The sequence below is a fragment of the Sinohyriopsis cumingii genome, chromosome 9, assembly GCF_028554795.1.
Source record: "Sinohyriopsis cumingii isolate HCF-2022 chromosome 9, ASM2855479v2, whole genome shotgun sequence".
In the NCBI taxonomy this organism is placed as follows: domain Eukaryota; kingdom Metazoa; phylum Mollusca; class Bivalvia; order Unionida; family Unionidae; genus Sinohyriopsis; species Sinohyriopsis cumingii.
Window position 1 is genome coordinate 108,077,575 of NC_142969.1, and position 17,788 is coordinate 108,095,362.

Consider the following 17,788-nt stretch of genomic DNA (forward strand, 5'->3'; position numbering starts at 1 on the left):
TTAGAGGTAAGTCTTCATATCCAATCAACTAAATAATAGAATCAGAGGTAAGTCTTGGGATCTGGCCTACTAAATAACATAGAATTAGAGGTAAGTCTAGGGATCTGGTCAGCTAAATAACAGATAAATGTAGGGACCTTTTCAACTAAATAATAGAAATTAGAGGCAAGTCTTGTGATCTGATTTACTAAATAACATTGACTTAGTGGTAAGTCTTGTCTACTAAATAACAGAATTTGAGGTCAGTCTTGCATTCTTCACTACATATTAACATGTGTCAGTCATAATACCAGATAGATACCTAGGCCAACCAGTTAAATGAGTAATCAGACAGGTGTCCAGCTTCATGCATCAGACACTATACCACGTAGATACCTAGGCCAACCAGCTAGATGACTATACCACCCAGATAACTAGGCCAACCAACTAATTGGCTGTCCCAGGTAGATAACTAGGCCAACCAGCTAAATGACTATACCACATAGGCCAACCAGCTAAGTGACCATACCACGTAGATAACTAGGCCAACCAGCTTGATGACTAAACCACATAGATAAGTAGGCCAACCAGCTAAATGACTATACCATGTAGATAACTAGGCCAACCAGCGAAATGACTATACCACGTAGATAACTAGGCCAACCAGCTAAATGACTATACCACGTAGATAACTAGGCCAACCAGCTAAATGACTATACCACGTAGATAACTAGGCCAACCAGCTTAATGACTATACTACGTAGATAACTAGGCCAACCAGCTAAATGACTATACCATGTAGATAACTAGGCCAACCAGCTAAATGACTATACCACGTAGATAAGTAGGCCAACCAGCTTGATGACTAAACCATGTAGATAACTAGGCCAACCAGCTAAATGACTATACCACATAGATAAGTAGGCCAACCAGCTTGATGACTAAACCATGTAGATAAGTAGGCCAACCAGCTAAATGACTATACCATGTAGATAACTAGGCCAACCAGCTTGATGACTAAACCACATAGATAAGTAGGCCAACCAGCTAAATGACTATACCATGTAGATAACTAGGCCAACCACCCAGATGACTATACCACGTAAATAAGTAGGCCAGCTAGCCAATTAGATTTAGATAAAGACCATCTATGGCAGATAAGTCTTTGCATTTAAACCATTAGTTTTAAGTTGAAACCATAGAACATTCAAGTAAATAGAGAATTTTACAGTGATCATCAATTGTTCTTTTTTTCTTCTTACCCTTACTGTATAATGAAATGGCCTTTGCTCACAAGCTTTGTTGTTAAGTAAATCTAATATTGTAATGAAACCTGTTGATACAGGCCACCACTGACAGCAGATTTGTATTAGTAATTGATCTTTATTTACCTGTTGATGTGTCTTTTTTAATAAATGAGATCAGTTAATCTTGATCATTATACATAGATAGTTGTTAAGTCCATGTGGTCGCAGTAGCAAATTTGAACAAGATCTTGTCTTTGCAGACCAGACATCAAGATTGGCAAGCAGGTGGTCTCACAACACAGCATTTCCTGGCCAAGCTTCGCGAGGCCAACTGGCAATTAGAACAATATGAGGAGAGTGCAGCACCCCCATTGTGGTCATGTCATTGGGACAGGTACGATTATTTTACCTCTTCGGATCTTCATCTGTCAAGTATGGACCATGCAGTGATGAAAAATTCTAAACTGATTTCACTGACATCTCTGAAACAGCATACTTCAAGCTGTAAATAATTATAAACAAAAATTGACAATTCTAGTATTAGTCTTGTCAGTTTTTCACAATACAACTAAAACAAACTATTCAGATTACTATTGAAGCAATTTGGTTATGTTTTTGGTGTAATTTGGATATACCTTGGTCCATACTGTGCATTGCTGAGTATGAGTTCTGTGGGAGACTGAGAGACTGGTTCATCATCATCATGTTTGTGATGATACTCATTTTCACAGCTGCCTATGTACCAGTTTGTGATCTGTGGCTTGAAACAGGAAGCTAATCAGATGTCTGTGGACTGAGCCAGGGTACCAGTCTAATGACCATGGGAGGACTCTGCAGGGAAGTTGGTGTAACTAGAGATGCACAGTCAAGGCTGCTCTGTTGCGTCCTTGAAGTTTGGTTGGCTTTGTCTTGGATGCCGGATGTAGTGAGTTGTAAATGAAAAACAGTGGTGAGTATGTGACATGACAACAAGAATTTTTTTCTTGGAGGAAAGACCTATATACATCTAAAAATGACAATCTCAAATTCACACAAAATTTTCATGCATGCTGTTTTTAGCTTATCTTGTAACAAATACCATGACATAATTAGTACTACATTTTATTTCTGATTTCTAAATAAAAGTTCAAGTAAGATATTTTTTCTGCTTATGTTTTGCATATCAGCATGTTAAATTTTGTAACTAAGGTCATTTTAGATGAATTAAACATCATACACTTAAAACAAATGAGTTGCATCCATCTGTTGAGATGTAAGTAAAATAAAAATAAACTACAGTGTGACCCAGCTATAGCATGCTTTATTATAACACAAATTCAGATATAAACATGATTGTTGCATGGCTCCTGAAAGTTTATATATTTTTTTGTACACAGATTTATTTATTTTCTTTCAGAGTATGAGAAATAATGTATGAAAAGTTTATTATCATTTTGGGGAAAATATATCGCTAATGAATTTGAATATAGCACGATTTGTGGTGTGGCTTCTGAAAATTTGTACATTTGTTCATTCGTGAAAAAAAATTTTTTTCATGGTATGAAAACAAATGTGTAAATTGTTAATTATTATTTGGGGACATATTGTATATGAATTCAGAAATAATGCAATCATGGCACATCTCACAAGATTTTAAATTAATTTCACCAATTTCTTGAAGAAGTACAGAGTTTTTTGCCAAAGTAGCTTAGTTTTCAAAGAAATCAGTTGATTATAAAGCTGATTAGTGTTAATCTTTCTTATTATTGAACTATGAACAATGATGCCAGCAAGCATATCCAATGCATTCTGTGTACAATTTTCACTCAAATGAAATAATAGATTCTCATCTGAATTTATAAATCAGATAATTTCAGTAATTGCTAATCATCAAAGTAAATCTCACTGCTAAAGGTTGTTCAGATTATGTCACGACAATTTACAAATAAAAAAGCTGCCAACACATGCACATAGTTTTGTGGTGTAATCATTTGTCATGCAGTCAGTTGATTCAGCATTTCCTTAAAAATTAGCCCATTGTTCCTTAACAATTATTCTTGCTGTATTAGTTCAAATAAATAGAGGTCAGCATGGTAATTAGTGATACATACATACAGTGGATGATGGGATTCAGAATGTAAAACTTTTACTGTTCAGGTTTGAAGCTCTGGGCAGGACTAAGTACTAAATTAAACAAATGCAGTTAGCTTAGTGATTAGTGATAACAAGTCAAACAAACAACGTGGTGGTCTATAAATAGCTTCTTACCCAAATTTATGTTAATAAATTTAGCTACCATTTTAACCGATTCGGCCACGATGTCGTCTGTAGGCGTAATGAGTTAATACATTTACCTACCATTTCAACCGATTCGGCCCCAATCCTGTCTGTAGGTGTAATGAGGTAATACATTTACCTACCATTTTAACCGATTCGGCCCCAATCTCGTCTGTAGGCATAATGAGGTAATACATTTACCTACCATTTTAAGGGTATACAATAGGTTCTCAGTGTCTGCTCAATCAACCATCATAAATACCCACTGAACCAAGTTTATGTACCAAATTTTCAGCAGTTTTGGTTATTGTCACAGACATGTTAAAACACCCCCACCCCACCCCATTTCATCTTAAACCAACCACACTGGTGACCTAGTGGTTAGAGCGTCCACCTTGGATGCAAGAGGTTGTGTGTTTAAACCCCGGTCAAGTCATAGCAAACACTTTTAAAAATGGTACTGGCAACTGCCTTGCTTGGCACTCAGCATTAATAGGTTATTGCTAGGACTGGACAACCTGGTGTCAGAATCATGTGAACGGGTGGGACATGATGCTACATGTCTGCAGCATGATGCCCCAGTGCTAGACATTGCTTATAAGCTGTCACACTGCAGACATCAAAGCAATATGACTGAAAAATCACTCACATACACACACTCATCTTAAACCTTTTTATTTTCTAGCTTCAACTTATTTACATATAGACAGGACACTGCCCTGCCAGTGTTAACACTGATTAGAACAAAACCATTGGGGCAGATGGATTGGCTAATATGATCAAAGATCCTACTCTTAGTTTTTTGCTTATAAAATAAATTTTCAATGAATGCTGGGTTTATTTATTCATTTGTTTCCTCTGTTCTTAATATAATGACTGAGCATTTTTTAAGGAACTTGTAATGAACTGTCCGTCAAACGGTTTACTCCCACACCTGTTGAATTGTCATCACATCATGAGGTCAATACCCTTGATTTTCCATGTAAATTTTCAGCCATGTACATGTACATTTCAAGCCATAATACAGGTTTCATTTTAGAAACTCTGTCTGAATATTGCATTTTATTGTCAGCCAGACCCTTTAGACACATCCACCAAATGTATGAATGTTCTGGAAATGACACCCATTTCAAAAGTTTGTTTGAATGTATTAGCAAGACATTAAGTGTTAGGATTCAAATGGATCCAGCAAGTGGGTTTTTTGTATTATAGAAGTGATGCTTTTCTATGCACATTTTTGATGGAATTATTATTATCAATAAAAAGATTCTAAGTGTGAGTACACATACTCAGCTTTTCACTGTTATGTTTCAGATTTCATATACATCAAAGTCAGTATTAAATATTTAATAATTATTTTACATAACTCTTGTTTAATCTGGAGCAAGATGATAGCTATGTTGATGGGTCCATAGTATTGCATCCACTTGTATCCCCCTAATTTGTTTGTTTTTAGGGGGGTGGGAGTACAGCATCGTCTTCAGCTAATTGATCTGTTTGGTTATAACACACTTTGGTATATAGCGCTGTCACCAATTTTGGACCCCACCAATCATGTTATAGCAGGGTCACACTATATTTACTTTGTTGTTTCATTCAAAGACAAACTTATAGATCTTTCCTCTAAGTAGCATGAAAAGTGGAACATGTGAAATGTGAAATTTTCCATGAATTTGAAAAACTTAAGGTTAAGTTTGCTTTCATCAAAATATTGGTTCAGATGAACAGGCAGTACATTGTAAATAGGGTTTACTTTGTCCATCCGTCTGTGAATTTGGTTATGCATCTGCCAATGCATCTGTTCATCTGCCAGTGTATCTGTTGAATGCCCTGTCTGTGCTATAACTAATATTTTACACCACAGTTATCAATCTTGCATTGTGGGTGTATCTTGGGATGAAAACGTGTCAGGTAATGAAACTGGGTTTTTATGAATCGCCTTCCAAGATTTAATCAAAATTTGTTTAAAATTGTGTCCATGTTCAAATTTTATTACCTTCTGAATTAATGCTTTAAAAACAGATCAAATGGAGGTGTGTTGCAAACCAAAACTAGGTCACTGACCTGCTCTGTGGAGTTAATTGAAAATTGTGCTCTATCACACTTAATTGGGTCACTGTGGAATCATAATAGTGATTATTCAGTATTGCTGTCTTGGGGCTCATTCTCCAATACATATTCACCCCAACCATTAACCTAGATTTTAGGTTTTATTGTATCATTTAAAGATTTTCTTATATATAAAGGATGTTGAAGAAGGTGTATTAGTGTGACCTTATTTATGCATCAGCATCAGATTGTACTTGCCATTGATGCCCTGGTGTGTTGTTGCACTAATACTTTTTTGGAGATGCACACAAAATAAATGACAATGCATAACCACATCATGTGCATATTGATTGAAAACTTGTAAACCAGTCTCATGTTGAAAACATGTAAACCAGTCTCACATTGAAAACATGGAAACCAGTCTCACATTGAAAACGTGTAAACCAGTCTCACAGAAGAGATTTTATTCTGGGCAGAGAAATCAGACATGATTTTGCGCTAATACATGATAGTCTGGTGAATTTTTCAACTCGACTTCTTCAGAGTAACCCATGTGTTTTCTCATTTGCTTATCCATCAAAATATGATTGAGAATCAGTAATTTCACATAATTATCTGCCAGATATCTGATATTTGCTTATTGCTCAGTAACAACTTATAATACAATATTAATATAAAGTGGTTATGTCTCAGTAGATATTAGAAGTTGGCACCCTTGTGAGTTGTTCATTTGTTTAACATCAGCTGATTGGGAGCACATACTATGCCGGAAAACAAACATAATGAATCGGTGCCTTCACCACGAACACTTTAAATTGAATATGAATATTTGAAAGTTGGGGTTGTTGCTTTTTATGGAAAAATAGTGATCATCAACATAATTCTGGTATCAGCATTCACAGAACCCCTCTTGTGTATTGAAAACCCTCTCTGGGTTCAGGATTCAGCACATGTTGATACCATACAAGGACATGTATGATCCCTATACTGACTTGTGCTGCAGAAGCTGGGGTATCTTTGCATATCGTGTCCATCAACAGGTCAGATTTCATGCTTTGATTGAATTGGTTAATGTTAGTAAGTTACCATATATATTACAATATTGAAATTAATATTTTCTCATAAATCTTGGATCATTAATAAGTTCTTTTTGTCAGTAAGTGCAACTTTTTCCTATTTCATATATCCTTTGTCAAGTAGAATTACAGCTTTTCCATCACTTTTTATTATTTTTTTTTATTTTTTTTTTTGGTCGAGAGTTGTACGTTATAAATGATAAATTTCTTGTGCAAATCATTTGTAGGAACCATTATATTTTGGATCAGACATATCTGAAATGGTATTTAAAAGTTGATGAAGAAGTTATATCTAATCAAATCTTCCATTATTATACCATGGTTTTGTTTTATTTAAAATCTGAATTGACAGGCTTATTATGACGGTAATTGAGTCATTCATATTGGTGATATCTGATTGAATTTTGGTAACTTATAGGCAGATAATAGATAGTTTTAAGATCCAAGTTGGGCATTGCCAGCAATACAACATATATATTTTCTCTTCCAGCCTTTTCCAGTAATTCAGTCATGACTTCTCAAGATCGACTTAATCCACTTGAGTTCAGCTAGTTTTTCATTTGTAGTTTTTAAAAATCTAATATCTGCTTCAAGATTAAACAGTTCATCTTCATTAGTGTCAGCACATGCCTTGAAATAATGACAGCATTTTCTGCAGTATTTTTACTAGGGGAGATAATTAACCTTTTCCAAATTCCTCAACACAAAGGATGCAGAATGATGACTCAAAAATTTTGTGCAGTCTTTTTCATAGTGTAATCTTTTGACTTAATAATTTGATAGCTATTTATCATTATTATTCCTGCACTTTTCATAGAAAGTGGGTGGGTGGGTGGGTGAGAGAGAGTGAATAATGGTTAAAAATAAATAGGATTTTAATGTATGACTGACTCTAAGAAAAGAAGTTTAATGATTGATGCATCCCATTTTTCATTGGAAGTTGGAGAAATCGGTTTTGTAGAGGAAGTGGCTGGATGTGGTCTGTAGATAATTACAGTTGTTTAGAATTTGAATATAGCCATGAGGCAGAGCTTGGTGGGTTGAGGTCATGAATGTATAATGTACTTGTATTAGTTTGACCATAGACTTGTGGTTTAGGGACACTAATATATGAATGTGTAGTATTAATTTTATTAAATTTTGGGTACTCGTTAAGATCTTAGTTTTTGGCTGAGGTTTTTCTGTGTGGTTCTAACTCCCAAACTCTTGAGAGGGATAGACTTTTTTTCTTAGATTGTGGAAGCAGAACACTTTGTTCATCATATCCATGCAGCTGTACACTGTACACTCCCTGTGACCATTAGATATTGAAAGTGAAAACATCGGAGCTGTCAAGACATAAAGTTTTCCACTTTAATCATCATGGCAGATTAACATCATCTAAAGTGCCTAAAGTAAAAATCTTTGAAGCATAACAAGGTCGTTGGGATGCCGTTTTATTTTTACAGAAGTCTTCAAGTTCACCACTGTGACCATGTACAACATCTGAAGTACCTGAACTAAATCCTTAGAGCATAACAAGGTTTTTATTTTTTAGAATTGAATCTTGGAAGTTATAAAGACACTCCCTATTAATATATCTAATGTATAAGTCAACTCTGTGAGTTTCAAAAATTACCCTTGGGCTGTGCATAGGGATGAGATGGAATGGAGCTGGGAAAAGTGCAGGGATATCCAGCTAAAAGTTTGGTTTTTTTTAATGCTTTTTTGTCTTCAGAATCAGAAAATATTTTATTACATGGTGTGAAATTCAGAATTGCTAGAAATATACATTTACTGCTTTTTTAGAAAAGAATTAAGAGAATGGTTATAGCATTTTGAGTCAAAAATTTACATTCCTCCAAGTTGTGTCAATGATTTTCATTTCCTCTGTTTGAGTCAAGGATTTTTGCATTTCCTCCAGTTTGTTTGAAGAAATTTGCATATTCTCCAATTGAGTTGAAGATGTGCATTTTCACAAATTTAAATCAGATAATTTGCATTTTCCCCCAACATGAGTTAAGGATTTGCATTACCTTCAGTCTGAAGGATCCTCATTTTCTCCAATTTGAGTTAGGGATTTTCATTTTCCCCAATATTAATTAAGGATTTATATGCATTTTCTCAGATTTGAGTCAAGGATTTTCATTTTTTACATTTTGAGTCAAGGATTTGCATTTCTTACATTTTGAGTCAAGGATTTTCATTTTTTACATTTTGAGTCAAGGATTTGCATTTCTTACATTTTGATATTCAAATGCTCATTTGTATAATATATATCATTTTCATTATATATTTGTAATTCTCATTGTAGTTAGCACGATAATTCACCGTTTTTCTTGATTTACAAATAAGTTTTGTTATGATGAAAACAATTTTTCAGGTCGAAAAGAATTTATTAATCTGATCAGTAATCATATTTAACCAGTATCTACTTTCAAGTGTCCTTCAACAGCATTCAGGGCAAAAGATGAAAGAAATATTATACCTGTTGCATGAAGTATCTTGAAGGAGATCAAGTTCCAGAGTAGTGATGGTGCTTAGAAGAGACCAAAAATGGCTGTTGAGGCTATCAAGTTTTGGTTCTTTCAGCAGAGAAGGACTTGATGCAGACTTCTGTCATCAGAGAAGGATTCAGTACAGACCATTGTCAACAGAGTAGGACTTGATACATATGTTTCTGTCAATAGAGAAAGATTCAATATAGACCATTCTGTTAACACAGTCAGACTTGATACATGTTTCTGTCAATAGAGAAGGATTCAATACAGACCATTCTGTTAACAGAGTCGGACTTGATACATATGTTTCTGTCAATAGAGAAGGATTCAATACAGACCATTCTGTTAAGAGTTGGACTTGATACATATGTATCTGTCAATAGAGGATTCCGTGCAGATCATTCTAACAGCAGAGGATTTGAGACAGACCATTCTGTCAACAGAGAAAGACTTGATGCAGATCATTTCTGTCAGCAATGATCATTCTGTCAACAGAGAAGATTATGCAAGTCAGTCATCAGGATTAATTAATTAAATAGTAATATTAGTTTTGCAAAAATCATAAGGAAATTTATTTTCAACAATAACGTCTGATGTAGATGGTACAGAAAGTACAAGATCCTGTAGTCACGTTGTATGCCAAACTTTTTCCCATGTACAGCCTAGAGCATTGATCAGCTACAAATACATCTGAATTCAGCGGTTGTGGTTTTGATCCACACAGAAGCTAAGATTTTATCCAACTCTTAACAAAATAAAATGCAGAGATCCACAACAACAACAACCACCACCACCACCATTCGTTTCCTTAAGACCTGTGACTGTAGGTACCAATGAATGGAAGATCAGACAAGGTACCAGCCTAAGAAATGGTACAATGGCTGGAACCCTTATTAGCATGACTTTGTACAGGAATTTAATCAGAATGTTTGGCAAATGACATAAATGGTTTGTTATGGCCTGATTTAGGTAAATAATGGCGGAAAGATGCATCCAAAAACAGCTTGTATTCAGCAGTGCTCAATTCTGTGGTTTGAAGCATTCATGAAATGTATCATTTTGTATTCAGACCTTGTTTAAGAGAGAGCACTTGTGACTTTTGGAAAAGAAAAACTGAGCATGCAGAAGTCTATGCTGATTGTAGCCAAGGACTTAAAACAAGTAATGCAGCTGTTTTTATAGGGATCATCTATCATAAGGATCAGTCACTGTCCATCTTTTTTCTTCTCTAGGAGGGACACGTAAGAGAAAGGATGACAGTGTTTCATTGGCTATATGTGCAACATTTGGCCTGATAGTTACTCAAAATAATGGTGTTTGCAAATACAGAGGTCTGGATAAAACTTTGAATCTTGTTCCAAACAACTAGTGCAAGGATTCAGTGTCAGCCTTAGTGTTAAATGAGATATTCAGGTGCATATTAGTGCTTAAATGAGATATTCAATTGCATGTTAGTGCTCAAACGAGATATTCAATTGCATTTTAGTGCTTAAACGAGATATTCAAGTGTGTGCATCCTTTTTCATCTGTAATTGAAAATGTCAAAGAAAAAGTGCTATGTGTTTTTTTTACCAATTTTGATGAAGCATTCTTACAGTGAAATGGGGGATCACTGGCCTGTCAGCTTCCGGTACATAAACACTGGACTGTCTGCTTCCAGCTCAGTTTCTGTTTTAATGGCACTTTTAACATATTATTGGCTATCTCATGCCAAGGAAATGGGAGCTATGTGACTGTCCAAAGGCACCATCATGGGCCTGACTGGACAGGTATAGTACATGCAACCCATGCATTAGAAGTCCAGTCCTAACCAACTGATCTACCGTGGCTCCCTGCTCCCAGTTCAGGAACACTGACCTGTCTGCTCCTAGTTCAAGAACATCGATTTCTTATACCTGTTTGGAAAGACAGTTGGAAGGAGGTGTTGGCTTGAAAGAGAAAATAAACTATTTTAGATTAGGAGTAATTACCACAATTTTAATTCATCTTATGGCGCTGATTGAATTTTGGGAAAATGAAGAGTAAACTAGAACATAATCTTGTTAAATAATGAACAATTAAAAACAATGTATTAATTGAATCTTGTACAAGTTTGTTTTGTATTTCATCTTCGACTTCAGATTTCTGTAAAGGATTTACAACAATCATCCATTCTTATGTATTCATTTTTTATATAAGTACCTTGCAGTTGCAGCAAGTTCTTTATTACATAGATTTAGCCATGTTCTGTTTGTTTATTTTCTTCAGGATACCATCATAAGTTTGGTTTTGGCCAAGAACATTTTTTTAAACTTTTCATACATTCAGCGATCCAGTTTATTCCTTATTCTAATGTTTTCATTATGTTTTCCAACATTTCATTCCCTGTATCTTTACCTCTTTACTGTACATCCACATTATTCTTTATTCAGTATAATTTTCTTTTCTTACCATTATGTTTGGAAGATTAGATTTCAGATTTTACTGCTAATATTTTGGCTTTTGATGGATAGTTCTTGATTGAATGTGAAACTCAAGAAATGTTGGCATGGACATTTTGCTATGACAGAAATATTCACATTAAATTGGTTGTTCATGAGTAAGAATGTCTTGAAACTTGCCTGTCAATAGAAAAGCTGCCAACTTAACTCAGGACTCTTAACCTGCCTGTCATTAGAAAAGCTGCCAACTTAACTCAGGACTCTTAACCTGCCTGTCATTAGAAAAGCTGCCAACTTAACTCAGGACTCTTAACTTGCCTGTCAATAGAAAAGCTGCCAACTTATCTCAGGACTCTTAACCTGCCTGTCACTAGAAAAGCTGCCAACTTAACTCAGGACTCTTAACCTGCCTGTCAATAGAAAAGCTGCCAACTTAATTCAGGACTCTGTTATGCTTCTCCATATTAAATAAAGAATACAAGTTTGACTGTGTATACACTAGACTTTAGTTTCATGCTGTCAGTTACATTGAAGTAACACTTTTAAGTTAAAAGTCATTTCTTTGATGCAATATATACATATATTCAACAATTCTCTGTTGTTGATTAGATCCAATGTAAAATTAAATAAATGTTATCTTATACTATAATTACCTGTCCTATACATTACATCATAATCACCTGTCCTATGTTACATTCTATTATAATTACCTCATTTGTGTTATATTCTGCCACAGTTGCCTGTCCTATCTTACACTGTCATAATGACCTGTCCAGTTTTACATTCATGCCATGATTATCTGTCTTATGTTACATTGTCATAATTACCAGCCCTGTTTTACATTCCATCATAATTACCAATTCTGTTATATTCTGCCATAATTACCTGTCCTGTCTTGCATTCTGTAACAAGTTAGTGACCTGTTGCATTCTGTCATAATTACCCCTCCTATCTTTCATTCTGTCCCAAATATCAGTCCTGTGTTACATTGTACATTCTGTCATAATTACCAGTCCTATGTTACATTATATCATAATTACCAGTCCTATGTTACATTCTGTCATAATTACCAGTCCTATGTTACATTCTGTCATAATTACCAGTCCTATGTTACATTGTACATTCTGTCATAATTACCAGTCCTGTGTTACATTGTACATTCTGTCATAATTACCAGTCCTTTGTTACATTTCTGTGATAATTAGCTATCCCTTTTTTTTGGATTCCCTCATGATCATCTGTCCAATGTTACATTGTCATAATTACCTTTCCTATCTTTCATTTGGTCATAAATATCTGTTGTATGTTACTTCATACATTTACCTGCCCTGTTTTACATTCTGTCAGAATTATCTATCCATTTTTGTATTCCCTCATGACCATCTGCCCAGTCTATGTTAACATTTTGTCATAATTATGTTTCCTATGTTTCGTTGTCATAAATGCAGGCCCTATGTTACATTTGATCATAATTTCCTGTTACATTTTGTTTTAATCATCCTTAAATTGTCAGCATCCTTGGTCAGTTGGTAACTCATGTCCCAAGTGTTTGGATCTTGTGAAAGCAGGTTTTCTTGACATGTTTAGCCTCAATTTTGTTCTTTCTTAAATATGTTTGCGACGAATAGTATTGAAATTGTTGACATTAACATACTGTTGGATGACTGCTTAGGAGAACTAGGTGTCGTGGATGATGAAATTAAACTTAGATTGATTGTAAAAGACATCACTGTAGTTGCTATTGGTAAGGAATAAATTAATGCATTTCTAGACTGGTTTTTAAACTGAAGTGGGATATGATTGATTAATAGGTTGATTCTAAATAAACAGTGTGATTATTGTTGATGAAATGCTGTTTTAAAGGTTGATGGTATTTTATGATAGAAGACGTGTAGGTTTGGCGAGAGATTGTGAGAGCATATTCAGTCATGATGGTGGAAAGCTTTTTGTTGATTTGAAGAAAAACATGATCGGTTGTCTGGTTTTGTTAGTTATATCGAGATTGTTATGCAGGTTTGTGACATGAAATGCATACATTTCTCATCAGACTTTATAAATATGACTTTTACAGAGTAAGGACACTGTCTATACTGGAAACTTCATTGACCATCAGACTTTATAAATATGACTTTTACAGAGTAAGGACACTCATAATCAAATATAAGAAAAGTACCAGGTTTTACTTTTTAAGTAGATGTCTTTATTATGGATTTGTCCTCTTTTGATTTGTGGGAAGAATTCCTTCATATGGAGGTGTAGTTTATATGAGGTAACTTTTTTGTTGGTGTTCTTTATGTATTCCTTCAAATGGAGGTGCCTTGTACTAGCAGAATTGCTTATATATAATGTGCATTTTATAGAGGTTTACTTTTTGGACAGAGTTCCTTTATGTGTAGTGTTCTTTATGGACATATATTCATTATAATGAGGTGACATGTGTCAATTTCCTCTATATGAAGGTGTTTTTCTGTGGACAGATGTCTTTGTATATGGGTGTCCTTTTGTGACCTGTGTTATTTATGCGCATCTACCCTCTGTATGTTGGTGCTATTTATTGGCAGATTACCTTTATGAGCAGGAGTCCTTTAATTGAAGTGTATGCTGTGACAGGTTTTACTGTATGTAAAGTTAATGCTCATAAGCCCATGGTCAAGGTCACTTTAGGTAAAGATATGCGCATGTCTTTTATTGGTCAAGGTCACTCTAGGTAAAGATATGCACATGTCTTTTATTGGTCAAGGTCACTTTAGGTAAAGATATGTGCATGTCTTTTATTGGTCAAGGTCACTTCAGGTAAAAATATGTGCATGTCTTCTATTGGTCAACTGAAATGTTGTGCTCATATCAGTCAGTAGCTTGGGTGTTCCTTTATATAGAAGTAGGTTCCTATCATTTAAGTCATTGTGGGTAAAAGTTTAAATTTTGTGTTTGAACAACACATTTTCTTGAGTGATACCTTTGATTTTGAATCTCCCTGGTTTTGTCATTCATGTCAATGGCAAAACATAAAAATCACTTTATCAGAAGCTGGAGCATAATCATCATGATGGACTATATTAAGGTATTGTTCATGTTTTTGCAAGCTATGTCATTGTTCACAGGCAAGACAGTGTTCCACATGACCCATTTGTTATTGTTGTTAGGCAAAGGTCATGTGAACCCGTTGCATGGCAATACATTGCCTTGTTAACATTTGCTATTTTTGACATATCACAAACTGCTTGACCACTTGTAAATAATCTCATCAAACCATTTCTCTTATTATGTGCTCAACCAAAATTATTTCTTTTGTGGCTTTCTGACCATTGGTATCACTTCCAAAGCAATGATGTGAAAAATTTCTTTTCAACTTTTCCTTTACAATGGCTGGACTAATTTTCATTAAATTTTGTGGGTATGTTCCTTAAGACTTGCTTTACCAAAATTGTGTCAGGGGTGGATTCTCCAACAAAGATGTGGCTTTCATGGCAACAGTATAGAAAATCTGTTTTCAGTTTGTTCAGGATATCTGAGTCTTTTTTGGTCATGCTTTCCTTGGATATGCTGTCATAGAATTTGGCTCTGTATCAGTCATATAGCTTCCCTTGGCAACCAGATGTAAAACATATTCTTAACTTCCTTTCCAAAACTGTTTGGTAAATTTCAATCTAACTTTGTTTTGGTTAATTGATGAATTATGGTACTGCAACACAGAGAGGTTATTTAGTTGGAGTAAAAAGCCTTGTCATCTTGTAATGTGCCATTCCAGGGTAGCTGACCAAGGTTGATCAGTTGTAGGATCCGAACTTGCACGCTTTCTTTAGGGAGTCTGGCTTGGTTCCTGCCTGCATTAGTTGCCTATTTGACATGCAGGAGGGCACATTGTAATGCAGCCTGAAGGGGTCTGTCAGAACTGATGGGAATGTACCTTCATCATCAGCTAAGGATCATCTTGGCATCTTTCAAGTTTGTAAAAACAAGGTTGATGTGACCTCAAAATGGCACAAACTATAATTGATTACTTATAATGGTCTTTATGAAATCAGACCTGAATAGAACTTTGAAATTAATGCCAAAGATGTCAGTTGGCCATTCCATATGGTACAATTGTAGATTTTTCAACAGTTATTTCAGTATTTTTTTATCTCCAATGTATCCTAAAAAGTTTGACTAAATTTGATGGTAATATCTTCAGATTTGATTTTTTTGTGTTACCCACCAGTCCAACCTCCGTGTCCCAATTTTGGTCTCTTTTTAATTTTCTAAAGGTCAGAAAAATTCAAATGATGTTACTTCACTGACAGTATGGAACTACTACATTGACTTTCATGCACTTTGTAAAACCAAATAGTAATAGATGACTTCATACTAATCACATGATCTTTTTCTCTAAAATCTTTTTCAGGAAGGTCATGATCAAGGTCACATGCACATTTTCCTCGTCACTTAAAATGAGGGATACAAAAATTTTTATGTAGAACTTGAGATAACCATTTTCTATGTAGTCAGACCGACTAAAAATGCTTGGGTTTCTGGGTGATTTCAGCAATGCAAAACCACATAGATCATTGTATGAAAATAAAATAAAAATTTTAAGCTCTCCATCAATAAAATAATGCATTGAACTGTACAAATGCCATAATTGTAAGTTGTTATAATTGATTATTGAGTTGTCATAAACTGAATAGCTTGTTCTTCAGTAATCTCCTTTTCTAATGAAGTTTTGACAGTAATAGAAGACAGACCATGTGTTTAGTATGGTATTTGTTTTGTTTCTTTTTCCTTCTTTTCTGTTTCCAATTAGAAGCAAGTTTATTATTGTTCGATCTGAGGAAGGAGGTGACGTAATTTCAACAACCTTTATTAAACTGTAAATACAGTTGTATATTTGAAGCAAAATTACAGATTTCGGGACTCTTTTGGTTGTGAAAAGATTCATCCAAACCAGAAGCACATATTTGGAGAAGAAAAAAAACAGACCTTACTCAAAATGATGAATATTTTGTGACATTTTCACTTATCCGTTTTTTATTTTAATGAATTTGAATTATCTTTGATGATGTAGATAATTGATATTTTTAAGTTTAAAATTTCATATTCATCATAGATTTAAAGTATGAAAGTTTTATCACAACGTTTTATGGGAATATTGCTTGTTTAAAAAGGTAATGATTGGTTCTGTCAGTAATTATTTCATTATTAATCCTTGTTTAGGATTTTTGTCAGTGGCTGTTTATTACTTATGGATTTGTCACTGAGATTTTATTTTTATTCTCTTTTAATATTTGTATGTTTTATTTTATTTTAATATTAACAGCATTAGGTTGGTCAAACATGTTTACAGGATATCTCAGATTGGTTGGGCTTGACTAGTATGTGTCCAAAACCATTGGAATGATCAAGCCGATTTGCAAGATATGTTTGAAAATATAAATGAAGTTATAACAAACATTACCTAGTATAATGTTTACCATCTTATAAGGCCATTCCTTCTGCATTGAAAAGTGGCCTTATAAAAATAGTGACCTCTTGGGAGGGACAAAAGGGTTCAGATATACTCTTTTGGCATCAGGCAAGTTGGCCTCATAATGGGTTGCCCAGTTTTGAAAGGGCCTTTCCAGAGGGTGACCACTATAATGTCAGTTTCAAAACTTTGTTGATTATTGTTTTTAAATTTTGAATTAAATTTTGCCTTTTAGGATTCTGGGTATTTTTCATAGCAAAAGGTGAAAATGTTTTGTGATGCTTGGATTGGTCAGGTGCATCTACAAAATAATTCTGAAACTATTAGATTCATAAAACTTGTTTGCAAGATATATTTCAGATCATTAAGGTACCAGATCAAGATCAGGGAGCCCTATACTAATCACCTTTTCCATCTGTCTGTCCATGTGTCTGTACATTCATACCCCATGTAACCATCAAAGTTCTCAAGTCCTTTCACATACTATTTGATAAGTGAATCACACGGTATATGTAGATATACCATTTAAAGGTTTCATGTTTAGGTCTAGTTTTGATAGAGTCTTTGCCCCCTTTCAGTTGCCTTCCATGTCTAAATACAATGGATATTTTTAACAAGCATAGCTCAGGATGTTCTTTTTCAATTTATGTGTCCATTGCCTCATGGACCTAGACATGCCTTGTATGGGTTTTGTTCATCAACTCCGATTTGTGTGATCCATTACAGATAACTTCATATCTTCCCATGGAATGTTGCTTGTAACTGGCATGCCTTAGAAACCACTTTATCATTATTCTGATGATGATTTTTCTGTTTTAGACTCAATGTGCCTTTCATG

At 34.6% G+C, this 17,788-nt stretch overlaps 1 protein-coding gene across 2 annotated transcripts in view; it reads left to right on the plus strand.

Moving 5' to 3' along the window:
• Positions 1-17,788, plus strand: part of LOC149792442 (uncharacterized) — an 81,048-nt gene that overhangs the window by 47,058 nt on the left and 16,202 nt on the right. For both annotated transcript variants that reach the window (XM_089971020.1, XM_089971019.1), the window contains exon 11: positions 1,487-1,620. In XM_089971020.1, the coding sequence (XP_089827146.1) occupies positions 1,487-1,620 (134 nt within the window). The remainder of the gene's footprint in view (positions 1-1,486; positions 1,621-17,788) is intronic.